This window comes from Anomalospiza imberbis, chromosome 4 (genome assembly GCF_031753505.1).
Source record: "Anomalospiza imberbis isolate Cuckoo-Finch-1a 21T00152 chromosome 4, ASM3175350v1, whole genome shotgun sequence".
Classification (NCBI taxonomy): domain Eukaryota; kingdom Metazoa; phylum Chordata; class Aves; order Passeriformes; family Viduidae; genus Anomalospiza; species Anomalospiza imberbis.
Window position 1 is genome coordinate 44,651,552 of NC_089684.1, and position 14,671 is coordinate 44,666,222.

At 44.9% G+C, this 14,671-nt stretch overlaps 1 protein-coding gene across 3 annotated transcripts in view; it reads left to right on the forward strand.

The window, feature by feature from the left end:
* SHROOM3 (shroom family member 3) overlaps positions 1-14,671 on the forward strand; it is a 115,106-nt gene that overhangs the window by 24,461 nt on the left and 75,974 nt on the right. For all 3 annotated transcript variants that reach the window (XM_068188228.1, XM_068188225.1, XM_068188226.1), the window contains one exon: positions 11,794-11,948. Coding sequence is in view for 2 of the 3 variants with exons in the window: in XM_068188225.1 (XP_068044326.1) it covers positions 11,794-11,948 (155 nt within the window). In the remaining variant the exon portion in view is untranslated. The remainder of the gene's footprint in view (positions 1-11,793; positions 11,949-14,671) is intronic.

Below are 14,671 nucleotides of genomic sequence, written 5' to 3' on the forward strand. Positions count from 1 at the left end.
AAATGGGGCCAAGAGGAGGAGAAGGCAAGAAGGGAATGTGTGTTCAATTTGTGTTTGCTGTGCTTGTGTGAGACTTGTCCCTGGAACAATATGGTAAAAAAACAATTTGAAACCCTTCCTCTAGAAAGGAATTTACTTGTCACCCTGGAGATGCAGGGCAAGGTGTAAATCCAAAGCATGCAGGAAGGAGGAAGACAGCAGACAATGTGCCTGGTATTTTTACAGGTCTGTTTACCTCATCCACCTCCGTGGCACCTGACAGCTCTGGAAACTTGGACCTGCCTCAACCTGAACTGCAGCTGAATTAATCTGTGCGTCTACTGCAGCTAAAAACAGTTTTGCCAAAAAGTGTTTGGCTTGGTAAATGAATAAGCTTGGAAATGCAGGTATAAATTCCCGTCCCTAAATGTCTGGATAAGACATTTCCAAGCAGGATGTGGCTACTTCAGAGGCTTCAGGCAAAGAGAGGGAGAGGTGCTGTGTGTGACTGTGAGGGCGACTTTAGGGAGCACCTGTCCTTGTCACCCACATCTGAAGGGATCATTTTAAAGGCAGAAGAGAACAAATGCCTTTCTTCTCTCACCCTGGCAGTTTTTTTGCATGATTATGTCCATATCTGCAGTATAAAATTAACAAGCAAGTTCCCGGAATGCTATGAAATGCCTTGTTAATCACTAGCTAAGCCTGCTCTTACCATCTTAGTTTCCAGATTGCTTCAACATTCTCTTGAGCTGGTGAAAAACCCTGCCATGCAGGTTAAAGACATTTTTGCTGACATGTGGACAGGGAATTTCAGGGGCTTTTGGGCATTAGTTAAAGAATTGACACAGAGCACAAACAAAATTAATTCAGTGCTTATAAACATGAATGTTCAATAACTTTTAGCAGCATAAGGTGCTTTCAGGACACACTCATAGGGAATGTGCTCTGAGCCACGAGGTGAATGATACTATCAGGAAAAAGAGACCTCAGAGATCATGTCTGGCAGAGTAGGATGCATTGAAAAATATCAGCCAGACAAACTGAAAGGGTCAGGATCCCTTTCCTTTTATTTTGTACATAGACAGAGGACTGCAGCATTTCCTGATGAGCCTGTCTGGGTTTTCAGAATTTAAACTGAGGAATAAGGTAAATACCCCTTCTTAAACAGTTTATTCTTGCTTTCCCACACAAAAAAAATTGATTCAAGCATCTGCCTTTGAACCTTTCAGATATTTTCTGTGGCTTAAGTGCAGCACTGCTCTATTTTCACAACACCAGTAATAATTGAAAAATTATTTCCACTGAAAAATGAGTTCCATGGAAAAGCAGTCGGTCTCTGAATGTGGAGCAGCCGCGGGGTGGCAGCAGAGGACAAGGATAGTGACTGCAGGGCCGAAGCGGCCGGGGCTGGGTATCTAATCTCCCTCATAGGGAGATGTGACGTGCTCCTCCATCTCTCTCCTGCTCTCAGGAAGACCAGGGAGCACTTCAAGGCATCCACATGGCCAGAGCAAGAACAGGCGCTTCAGTTCCCGTGCATTTTCCATTTGGATAGCCTGCTACATAGAAATGCTCATTCTATAAAACTAGCTGCTGCCCTTGGATTTGTGGAGCTGACCATCCCTGAAGATCTCAGAGGATGAGTCTTCCTTGGAGACAAAAGAAACTGGGAAGAAGGTGGCAGGGAGGAGGGGTGACAAGCTGATCTGTAGGCAAAGAAAAGGAATCTCCTGGGCTATGAGCCTGGCATCTTTCATGGCAATAAATTCACTTGAGAAGAACTTTTAATAATTGCAGAAGGCTGGGGGAATGAAGAAAGGGTTTGCCAAGAGTGATGTGATGACAATGGCTTGGACCGTGAAATTCCTCTTTTGTCCCGGCACCGTCGCTCTGAGCCATACGCTGTTGCCATCCATTCTCTGTCCGAGGAGAGCTCTGGCTGTGGCATTGTGCAGGGGGTGTGAGCTGGCACTGAGTCAAGATGCTGGGGTGAGCCAGCTCAGCTCCTTCTGGAAAGTCTGTTAGCTTTTCCTGCTCATCCCTAAGGATGCCAGCAGTACTCTCCTGCCCTGAAGGACACCTCGCTGAATGTTCAGCTCAGTTTTATTTGCTGTTGGCTGCTCTAAGCTTTGATCTTCAAAGAGTGACTAAAAATTTTGATGTCTGATTCTTATTAAAATGAGGGAGAAGTGCATACCTAAATCCCTTTATCAGCTATTGAATCCTGGCAAGAGCTCCAGTCGGTTCATCAAGCACGGCTCTGCTGCATGAGCTGTTTTTATTTCTTCTCAGATATAGACTGTTTAGTGGTTAATGGTTTGTATTACTGGGCTCAGGGAGGAAGAAGAGCATAATAAAGAGGGGCAAAAGGCAAAAAGGGAAATGATAGCATCATGAGGGAGAGGACAACCACAGCAAACAGGAGAATTAAAGCTGTGGAGACAAGTGGGAAACCAGGAATAATGATGGAAGGACATGCAAGAGCACTTCCTCCCTCAGCAGGAAAGGGAAGAGTGCTGTGAGAGAAAATGCCCCAGTGCTGGGGACGTGGGTGGAATATTCAAGGTGAGGAGTCTGGTTTGGCATCAGTGCAGCGTGACCTCAGTCAGAGCTGGGAGTGCAGCTCCAGAACTGCTGTGTGGTGCTTTCTGTGACCCTGGAGAAGTTACATAAACATGGCTCCTGTTTTTATTCCTCTCTAATTTAGGAACAATATTTGCTGCTGTCTCCCCATGGTGTTGAAAGGTCAAATTAGCTAATGGAAGGAGAGTTCTTGAGGATGATTACTGCTGTTTTCATTACTATCATTATTGCTATTTATAATAGGTATAATGGAAGTGTTAATATTGGGAAAGGAAAATAAGGGAAAGAGAAGTGGCAAACATCAAAAGCAGTAACTGGCCATGCTGGGGCCAAGGATCTGTCTACAGGAAAGATAAGTACTACCTGTTCCAATAGCCAGAATGTCCCATAGCTTTAGATTCACCTAATTTATGGAATTACCTGATTGCAGGGTGGGTTTTCTTGACATTTCTGCTATGAATCCATGTGAGCAATATGCCAAGGCAGGAAGTTCACTGCCTAATCATGTGATGAAAAAAAACCTTGACCACTGTCCTTTGAGAGCTGCTCATTGTCTCCTTTCTCCTCCAAACTGATCCCAGGTGTGTACGTCTCAGCCATATTTTCTTACCTGAGAATATTTTCCAGTTACCCCAAAATGAGACAATCCCAAACAAGTCTCCTGGCAGTTGGTCACCCTGTCAAGCCTCAGGGGGTTACAGCAATATAGGTCAGAAAAGCAAGTATAAAAACAGTAATACAAAAGTGTGGGAAAATTTGTTAAACATCCTGTAGAAAAGGGCACATTGCTGTAGAAAAGGGCACATTGCTGTTTGTGCCCTGTTTTTTGAACAGCCAGGAGATTAAAGCAGTGACTGAATTTCCTTTTATGGCTGTTCCTGTGACGCTAGGGTTGGCTTTCCCAAACCTTGAACAGTTGTCCTTGGAGTAGGGAACAAATGCAGTTTAACAGACACATCTCCAACTTGTCTGTTTGCCTAGATGGCGAGGGTGGCCAGAGGGAGGGGACAAAAGGTACAGAAGGCCATGCAGTGCACAGCAAAAGAATCTGCCAACAGCAGAAAGTAACGACGTGTTCCTAAACTGATCCAATTGCACTCAGTGCCAAAGGAGGCATTTTTGAGGTGGGCCAATTCTTGCACCTTTAACTTTTTTGTGAGTGAATGGTAGTCTGTAGCATCCCATAGTTTGAGGGATACACTGCAACCACCAAGGGCTGTTTGGGGATGGTGTGTGTGCTCTGTACAAGTGCCTGTGGGAAGAATTAGGGAACAGCTAATGCCACTGACTGTATACCCTAAGATTCGTAGGGTTCAGGCAGTCCCTGAACAGCACCTTACCTCAGTTTTAGTAATTACAGCTGCTTCCACAGGCCCATCTCCATTTTTGAGGGATGCGTGGCACTGGGTGAGGAACACTGAGTGCCATTGACTCCATAGCTGTGAGGCAGTGCTGTCTCCTATGCTGGGTGGCCACAAGTTTGACAGCCTCTTGTCTAGGCTGTAATGGGCCTGCTGTTAAAATGTTGTAGGGACTGGGTTTTTAATTACAGAAACCTTGTGAGAAATGTGAGGAAGGACTGTAAGGTTAGGGGCAGGATGGCAAAGCAGTGTGAAAAGAAGGAATACTTGGGTGTGTTTGGGGCAGAGCAGAAGACCTTTCCAGCAGACTCTTTGGCAAACAGCTATTTTTAACTCTCCCTTTGCAAAGCAAATATTAACTCTCAGCCATATGCAGCCACTGGCTTTGTGTGCTCTGGAGAGGGGCGAGCTGTATCAGCTACAACAGAGGAACAGGGAATGAGTTCTTGTAGCCCCTTGAGCTGATATTGGCTGATAATCACCGCAGACCAAACAGGATCAAGTTAACATGCTCCAGGTCCCAGTATTTGTGTCACCTGGTGCTATACACTCTGTGGCATGCTTGGAATGGATTGTTTACAAAAACCAAACAGTGAGGAGAGAAGTAAGGTGCTCTCAGATTCCCAGGAGCACAGGCAGGGTGTGTTCTGCAGGCTAGGATTGGAGCTGGAAGCAGGAAGCAGAGGAAGAACAGGACAAAGTGATCCCTCAAAGGACAAGCACTGCTCTGCACCTGCACTGGTATCGCTGTTCTGCAGCTGACCTGGGTGCACCTCAGTCTTCCTTGCCTTGCCTGCTTGCTGTAGGCTGTAAGCAACAGGAGGGGAAGGCAGGAAGAGGCATTGGTGATGGATTTATGCTGGCTGAGAACCAGCTGGCTTTGCCCTGTCCTGCAGCTGCTCTTCTCCCTGCCGGGAGGTTCAATCCATATGTTGGCCGTGTGTAGCTGAGAGCCGATTTTGGTGCTGCCTCTCTGCTTGATCATCACAGCTTTTCCACATCTGTTTTCCATCCCTCTGTTTGTCAAACCTGCCCATTGATCCTGGAGAGCTTGGGGCAGGAATTCTCCATGATAAGGTGCTTGTACCAAGCCTCTAAAAGGCTTGTACCAAGCCTCATATGGCTCGAGGCGTTACCCACAGCAAACACAGATTAGTTCCTTGTCTTGTATAATCGAAGAGGGATGGAGAAAATGTATTGTTAGTTTTGCCTCTTGTTACAGAAAAGATCTTGAACGCTTCTTGAAGACCTGAATCAAAGCTGCATTACAGGCCCATCTTTCTTTGTGCATTAGTTGAAAAAGACTTGATTTTTCCTGCTCCTTCCTCTTTTAATTGTAGAAATCTCTGTGGGAGCCTAACAGTTTTGTGCTTAAGAAGGTGGAAAATTATCTTAAGAGCTAAGCCTTCTTTCCTCCACTGGCTTAGGAATTTAGAGTCGCCAAGAGGAGTCAGACGCAAACTCATCCAGACACGTCTCCTTATCTCTTGGAGCCCAAGCCAGCAATCTGTTTTCCATTTGCTTCTTGCCACGTTTTGCTGAGGGGCTGGCTGATGAGATTAACCTTGCTCCCAGGACAGGAAACAATCACGCAGGAAATGGAAAGGTGTGGAAGTGTTGGAGCCTGCAGGGCAGTCCTAGGAATGACCTTGAATCCTCACTACTTGTCAGTAACTTGCATCCCTCGTGAATGGATCCCACTGGCATAGCTGCAGCTGGATTGCAGCTTTGGTGCCCACAGCCACTGTACCATCTGTACCACTTGCACTCACATCCTCCGTGTTCATTAACATGTTCAGGCTCAGTGTGGGAGAAAATGCCTTCTTTTGCCTGTGTTAAAGAACAGATTTACTTTAAAGTATTGGAAAGGTTTCAGAGCACTGCTAACCCTTCAAAACTGTGGAGTTTGACTTGTTCTTCCACTGAATAAAGTTCAGCCTCTCAAGGTGAAGTCATTCAATATGAACCTTCTATGAACACCTGGCATAAATTAGTCTGCACACGACTGTTCTTTATACTTGGGAACAGAAATATTATTGTAGAACAATGCAGGAACACTATGAGAAAAATGTCTTCCTTGCTTAGCTGCAGCATAAAACAATAACTAATTTGGAAACTCTTTCCCTAGATTAGAGTAAATGGCAATAGCTGAATTCTCTCGAGATGCATGTATGCATTAGGGATGGGGAAATCCAACAGAAACATGGCTCCAGGGGGAGAACTATGACTTAACTATTTCTTGATTGAATTATCTTAACTGCTCTGTCACATGACACAGAGGTTGGGGACAATGGGGAGGAATTTCTGTCTGCTGCATGTCACTGCCCCCCAGTTGTGACATGGAATTAAGGTTGAACGAGGGGAGCACCATATCCTCTGGAGACATTCAGCAGCTCTGCAACTTTGTTTTTAGGTCTGAGAACCATCCCTGAACTCCACAGGGGATTAAAAATCTCCAACATAAAGCCCACATCAATTCAGCAACTCAGTGAGTTTTCTGAGAAAGACAAAATATGCGTGCCCTGCTCTGCACTGGCTGCAATGCACAAATGGTCTGGTGTGGCTCTGCTACACCTCGCAGTGGACAGGTAAATGAAACATCCCAGTCTTCCCAGTTTGAAGCTCCAGTCTGGGCTCTGAAAAGTGACTAAAAACTTGGCTGTTGAATTTGCAGTGAATACAGTCAGATTTTCTGGTTTAACCCTTTCCCTCACATTGCACTGGTGATGATGACCTCGTGAAGAGATGAACCCCAGATTCAACAGAAACGCATCTTAGCCACTGGAAAGAATGGAAATGGTTCCAGAAAAATACTTGAAAACAAGAGATCTAAAGCAGAGAACCTCTTTCTGTAATGCTGCTCCTGGGAAAGTCAGGGACTCCTTGCATCAGAGAAAGCTCCCTCTCCCTATTCCTTCATGGGGGAAAATTGCTTTCTCTTTCACCCTGTCGCTCCTATAAAATCTTTTTCAGCAGCTCAGGAATTCTGAACAGCCACCTCCAGCAGTTCATATATGATGCTTCTCTTCCCATCATTATAATACCTGACACGAAAAGGGAAGTAGTTTGTCACTACAATTTCTGCTGCTTCTGTCAACACCCGGCTATTCTGGCTTGCTGTTTTTTCCAGGGCATCTCCAGGTGTCCCCCAGGAACTGTCCTAACCTACTGTGTGGCTCTGCTCTCACCTGTGCAACTGCATACAGTGTGCACACATCTTTGCTTGATTGCTCCTCTTTTTTGTTGAGAAACTTGAGCAAGTAAGTTTGCAACTTAGGAATCACACGTACCATCATAGAAAGGACACAAAAGATGGAATAATCCATCTTAAGAGCTGCAGAGAATTTGTTTTTACAAAAGCTCCTAGAAGAAAGGGAAGAGAGGGATAAATAAAGAAAACTTCTTTAAAATAACCAAGAAAGGCTCTCAGCCAATGTTCTTCAAACCTACAGTAACCATAGTGAGCCAAACAAAAGGCAGCAGTAGTAAGTCTTATGTATCCTTGGTGATCTGCTTAAGCAACTTCTTGCTTTTACAGTAAGCCAAAAAAAAGGGGGAACACATGGATTTGAAGTCTCCTGCAGGATCTATTGAGTGACAAGAAGCCTCCTCTAATGCAGGAAAATAGTCTGGAATGTTCATGCAAAGCAGGACCAGGGGTGGCCTGTGGGATTTTCAGCAAAGGGCAGTGGGCATGGAAGGCTGTACTGCAGAAAAGACAACAGCAGGACTGGAGTTTGCGTCAGCCTGAGGAAACTGTGGAGGCTTTTTGAAGTGGGTGCATTTTAGGAGAAGCCAGCTTGACAGGGAGCTCCTTGTCCTGTCCTACCAAAAGAGCCTGACAGAATTGGCTCGATGGGTTTGTGGTAAACAGGAGAAAGGAAGAGGTGGGCAGGACATGCTGGAATCATGGAAGTTTGATAGGATTTCACAAGAGATAGAAACCATCCTGTGGATGGGTGGGGGAACACCCTCTGGAAAGGGATACTTTGCTGTTGTATGTTTCTAATTGGCGTGGACTCTCTCCAGGGCCAGGGCCTGGGAGCTAGGGATTTGCAGAGACATCTGGGATAAGAGCCAGGATCTGGATCATCACCACCCACAGAGCGCTCACACATTAATTAGACAGGACAGAGCAAGGTAGAACAATTATGTCCTTTCCCAGGTGGGAAACTGAGGCATGGAAAATAAAAGTCAATACTATTGACATGTTTTGCTGAACAGATGCTCCTGCTGATTTCAAGGAGAAGGGGTTGTTCTCCCCTCCTGGCACTGCCTGGGCTCTGTACGCAGCACCTGTAGTAAGCACCAGCCATTGAATCCAGCCCCAAAGGTTCAAAGCCAGACTGATTTTCAGGATTCCTCCACCCCATACTTGCCAGAGTCACCTCTCATAACTCGACTTGGCAGAGCAGTTGCCCTAATTCAGCCAAAAGGAAAAAAACTTCAGTCGCTGGCTGGCTCCTGCTGGCTGCTCCTGCTCCTGATGGATGAGTGACAATCCTTACAGCCACGAGGTTTGGTGGCTGCATTTCACCTTGTTTTTCTCAGCTTAAATAAACCATTACAGGTCTTGCTGGCTATTGATTGGCCCCTTTCATGAGGTCCTGTAGCTTATTGCCATATCATTTTTGCCACAAGTGATTATTGAGGGTGATTTTGGCAATGGCTGCTCCACTTGCACACTGAAAACAGCAGACTGCAGTGCTGGCTGTGCCCTGGCTGAGTGACAGCACTGAGATCCACTGGGGATTTAGGGAACATTGGAAAATTCTCCTTCCCATTTCTGCTCACTCAGGATCTGGTGCACAGGGCGAGTCAGGCTGGTCAGAGCAGGGAACCACAGGCAGAAGCGGTCCCCGCCTGGTGTTGTTTGGCTACTGTGGGCTGCACGGCGTGCACACATCTCCCATCCTTGACTCTGTGCCTCCAGCACATCCCATCCTGGGCTCTGGGCACCCTCGTGCAGTGAAGCAGGTGTTCATTTAAAAAGGTTACCTGTATGTTGAGGTTTGTTTGCTTTGTTGATAATTGTTACACTGTGATAGAGCTCTGTGTTTATAGTGCAGCTTGTTTTGTTTGAATCACACAATCCTTCCCGTGAAATATCACCACTCCTTAAACACAAATATTTTCAGAGGCGTACAGAGAGGAAGAATGGACATGAAGCATCTGAGCTTTGTTTTGGGAGACAAGGCCTTGTTTCTGGACTTTTGATGGAACCTTATGAGTCTTTTTGCCTTTTTTGCTTCTCTGAGCAGTAGTACCAGGTCACAGGCCTGTTGTGAATGTTTTCTTCCAGGAACTTTCAGGAATTTGTATCCAGGTAACCCCAGCTGGGTAGATGACAGATGAGAATGCAAACAGGTTGGTAATAGATGAGAGAACTGTGTCAACAATAAAATGTAAGCCCACTTCTCCATTTATAGTCTCTCTAAGTCCATAAGTAATACAGGTTTGATGCTGCCATCAAAAGCTTCCAAAGGCAGAATGTGGGTCTGGTTTTAGGTCTTGCTTGTGGACAGTTTAAGTACACAGGAGGAAAACAATTCACTTTCAGCCTCTGGAGTAACTTGCAGATGACTCTACTCGTGCTAACAAACGTTCCTTCAAGGCATCCTTTACTCTGGTACTCTGGCTGCCTGCTTGGCCTTGCAGGCTGCAGTTTAAGAGCCCTTGGCATAGGGATAAGCTGGAATGCATCAGGATTTGAAGAAAGATTTCTTTCAGAGCAGTTAATAACATTATCAGCATTATCAGAAGTATCGCATGGTTTAGTCTTCCCTGAAAGTGTTTGATTTCACATTCTTTATAAAGGTGAATATGGAAGAATCCAAATGTCCATTTTCACTGAAAAAAGGAGAAAAAGGAAGGTCTAGCCCATGTAGTTGCAAAGAGAACCTTAAAACAGTGTTCCTGTGAAGTGAAAAACCTCAAATATATAATTTCAATTGGAATTGTTAGATGTTAAAGCACACATCACGATTCTGCTGATTTTTTTAAGGTTAGGGTTCATCCAGGCACAAATTAATACAAATGCTTCTGATGAGTATCACAGCCTTTGAAGTAGCTGGTATTTGTTACAGAACATATTTTTCCAAACAGGACTTTTCTCCAATATACCTGCTGTAACATAAAGCAAAAACAAACATTAAATCCCTTCTGTTGACTATATCACAAGTTAATCTAACCCCTAGTACCCCACTATTGTATTTCATTGAAATGATACCCACCTGTTCTGCTTTACAGCAGCAATAAACTGCAGCAATACTGCATTTTTCGTTTGTTATTTATTTATACTGGCAGCAAGGGCTAATGTTTCATCTCTCACCCTTCCTGGTAATTGTGATACAAGGCTCTTTATGGGAAGGCTCATTCCTGTGGTTTTATCCATTCTTAAGAAGAAAAGAAAAAACTCATTCATCAGTGGAATGACTTCCTGGTAAAATGAATGACAATGATTTCTACCTCCCTTTGTAGGGGGTTTGGAGACTTTATTGGCTGATGTTTGGGGAAGTCAGATTTTACATTTTAGAAGGTACCTGGGCTGGAACTCCTTGGTTTAGAGGAACAGACCCTCTTTGCCTGTGAGAAATCACCATTCAACACCGAAACTACTGCCCTGGTAAAAACCTGGGCAGTGTGTCTGCATGTGCTGAGTTACATGTCTGGGGCATGGCTTAATTACACACTGCTTGGCCTGACTTGAAATAAAAGCAACTTCCAGAAGTATGCATGCAATTCCACTGCTCCAAAAATCACACCCCTGCAAATAGCTGCCCTTCCTGCCTGGATCTGAGGCAGAACCCAATCCAGCCACATCTCTTTGTCTCAGCTGGATGTCTGGGGAGGTGAGTGCCTGAAGGATGCAGTCATACTTCTGCTGTGCCAGGAGACGCTCCACAGGAGTGTGGGTCCCGTGGCATCTGCTAACACAGGTCACAGCCTCTGTGGAGCAGGGACTGGCAGGTGCTTTGAATAGCAGATGTGGTGGCAAGTTTTGCAGTCTAAGTAATTTTCAGTTGCACTTGGAGCTGGTGGCACTCCCGAGTCTCCTGGAACTCAGGATTTGCAGTGCCTAACCTGGCCCTTTGCAGAGAGAGTGCATGAGTGCAGAAGGCTGCAATTCCGAGATCCTGGGCCAGATTTTCTTGTCCTCTGTCTTGTCACTGACTTCTTTCCAGACTTGGTGTATTTCTGCTGGCACACAGATGGGGAGTCACTACGCTGAGTATGTGAGGGTCTGTACAAAGCAGAGGGAAGTGCCCTAAGACTCTGCTTCTAGCTTTGCCACTACATAGCCTGGAGCAGACTGCTTACTTTCTCATAAAATTCAAAACTTTCTTTATATCCCTAGCTGAAAAACCCTACAGAGATGCTGCACTTCATTAACTACCTACACCTGAGTGCTCCTGCTTTGCTGCTGGCCAGTAAGAAAGAAGCTGTTGTTCATCAGGCATCTGGATCCCAAAAGGGAGCTTGAACAAAAAAAATCACATCCAAGCTCTTCTAATCCTGGCTTTGCCCTTGGGCTGGTGCCTGGTTGCTCTTATCAAGAGGAGTTCCATGCCTGTTTTTTGCTGGAGTTCATTGCTTCCAAATACCAAAGACTTTTCAGGCTTATTCTAAACAGTGCTTCTTGGCAGAACTCATCTGTCTGCTAATTCCCAGCTCCCTTCTATATGAAATGTAGGGGTGGCAAGCACAGACCTTTGAGTGAGCTGGCTGGAAAAGGGAGACCAGGTTTTTTAATCCAAGAGCAGAGTTTGGAGTAGATAAATTCTTTGAACAGAAACACACTCAGCTCTGCAGATGAAAGCTAAACCATGTAAGGCACGTCTAACTTTCTCCCTTCTTCCCTGTGCAGATCGAAGAGGGAGGGAAGGCAGATTCCCTGCCTTCCAAGCTGCAGGCTGGTGATGAAGTGGTGAACATCAACGAGGTGGAGCTGAGCAGCTCCAGAAGAGAGGCCATCTCCCTGGTGAAAGGCTCCTACAAGAAGCTGAAGCTTGTCGTCCGCAGGTAGGCAAGAGCCACAATCATTCCCTGTCTTCCTCCTGCCTCACAGGCCACCCAGCCATGCCCCTCACTTCTCCAGCTGGAGGCCTATGGCTTGGCCTAATCTGAGCACAAGTATTGTTTTGAGCACACAGGCATGAGCCCAAGGGCAAATGCTTGTTCTTTCAGCCAGTATCACTGGGACTCCTTTGTCACTGATATGTCCAAGCATGTCAAACAGCCATTTCTCTTGCACTGCTCCCCTGCCACATGACACTTCAGGATCTCTGTTCAGTGATGTACAAGCAGTCCCATCTTCCTGCCATGTGCCTGGGGCTCCCTGTCAAAGGGTGACAATTCTGTACATAGTTCTTACCTCATTTGCTGCATGTTGTCACTGTTGCTGTGGCAGCAGAAAGATTTCCACTGGCCTCATCAAGATTTGGAGCTGTTTGGTGTTCTGCAGGTGAGTGATAGAGGATTTTGAATCAAAGATGTTTGGGTGTGGAATTTGTGTTGTTTATTTTTTTAAAACCTTAACAGAAATGCTACCTCTGTGTCTTTTGCTGTGGCCACGTCCAGTTTCTTTCTGTGCCAGTTAAGTGATAGCTGGTATCACTTTATGGAGTGCTCTGTCCTCAAGTTCCACACTTAGCCAAAAAGGAAGCTGGGTAAAGATCAGCACAGCTGGGGAGCTGTCTTTACTCAAACAAAAGGTGTCATTTTGGATCACTAAATTGGAATAACTGAATAACATCTGAGTGGTGATGCCTGAGCTGGGCAGGTAGGACCAGCTCAGACACCCTCCTGCTCTCTGGGCTGTACTTTGTGCTCTTGCTGACTTTATTTGGTTGTTTAACTAAAACATCTTTAGGTAACCTTACAGCAAATTCTAAATATTCATATAAAGAACTGTTACATGGTTTGTGCACCCATTCGGAGAGGATTTGCAAAAGGAGTTGGTTGCAATTTGAGTGTTTTCCAAAAATACCTTTTGGATTTGGTTTTTACTTCAAGACACGTAGATTGTAATCCAACTGTACTGACTGAACAAAATGTTTAATTCAAGCTATCTTAGCAAAACTGTGGAAGAAGAACCTGTTTGTTTAGCAGTGCAATAGTTTCTCTGCATTTTTTATATTCCCCACACCTTTCCACCTTTTTCCCCTCTTTAAAGAGTATGCAAGGGGTTTTGATGTTTTTCTGGTTTGGATTACTATAGCAAACATGAAAAAATTTGGTTCAGAGTCTTTTATGACTTCATTCATCACCAACAGAAGGATCAAGCAGATTAACTTTTAGAGGTATTACATTCACATACCATTCCCTTGCCAAGGTACTTTGAATCCTTTGTGCACATTTAAAGCTCAGTGATAATCCATAAATTTAGAACTGGAAAATTGCAATTAAGAGCTAAGAGCCCAGCCTTCAGGTAATTTGACCCAATGCCAGCTGACCCTGCAGTGCTGGCATGAAGGCAGCAAAAATCAGGAAATGTGAGGTCCTGACTGCTCCCTGGGCAGTGGTTCACAAGTTCCTCTTAAGTCACTCCATCACCAGAAATGGCCAGATTCAGCACACTGGCCAGGGTAGAAGAAGAGATTTTGTCTCCACTTCTAGAAGGTAAGAAGAGATAAAATAAGGATTCCAGAGGAGAATGGTGAGAAAAGAGGAAAGGGGTGCAGATTACCTTGACCTCAGACAGAAGGAGTTTAGCCATTAAGCCAGGTAAAGGCAGCACTAACCTGCTTCCCACTGGGATCAGGTTTGGTTGGTTGGAGATTTGCAATACTACATCATCTGAAAATAAAGTATTTTTGAAATGCTTGTGGTGCTGATTTTTGTAAATTTGCCATAACAATTGAACTGAAATGGATTAGGGTTGCTTGCTGCAAGTACCAGCAGTTTGAACACTTCCTGACCTGTTTGTAACCTGAATTTTTCAGTGCTCTCAGTATTCACAGAAACTCTTCCTTATGGGGTGACACAAACTCCCACAGATATGGACTTTACTCCTTAAAAGTCATATACAAACAACAGCAAAGTCTGCTTGGTGTATGTGGTTCTGGCTCTCTGCAGAGCATATTCCAGGTCAGCATGTTTTTGAAGGTTTAGCTGTTTGTTTTTCAAATGAAAACCTCAGAAGTTCTCTGTAACGGTGTGGTGGTGACACCAACCATCACACCAGACAGAAAGCACACATTTTTAAAATCAGATGTATTGTGCCATAGCCCAGACAGCATACTCAGATTGCTATATAATCTTGGTTTTTATTTCAGGACAAAGGTAAGCTTTTAGTACTTAAAGGGTGAGCCTCTCCATGTGTTACTAAGCATAAGTAGATTACAACACCTTGCAGGTCTGCAGACTGGCTGATGCAATGATGTGGTACTTCCCTTGGAATGTCAGAACTGATGTGTCATCATCAGTCTTCATCAACTCAAGTTTGATTGATCAGTGTAATGGAGGGGAAAAGTTGGAATAGCTTCAAAGAAGGAAATGTGAAGGCAAAATCAGGGAAAATTCAGGGCAAGAGAAAAGGCTAAAATAAATAACAATAAGAAAAATTATCTATCTCACATGACCAGCACCAGAGTATTTAGTACACGAGGACCACAGTCTGCCTCTCACTCCTGTGCAAATGTCCTGCTGTCCCCAGGAAGGAACTTGCAGGAGGAGAGACATGAAGCTGTGAATTTATACACTTTCTGCTTCCTTGCTCACAGACCTATAGTAGGGCAGAGGGA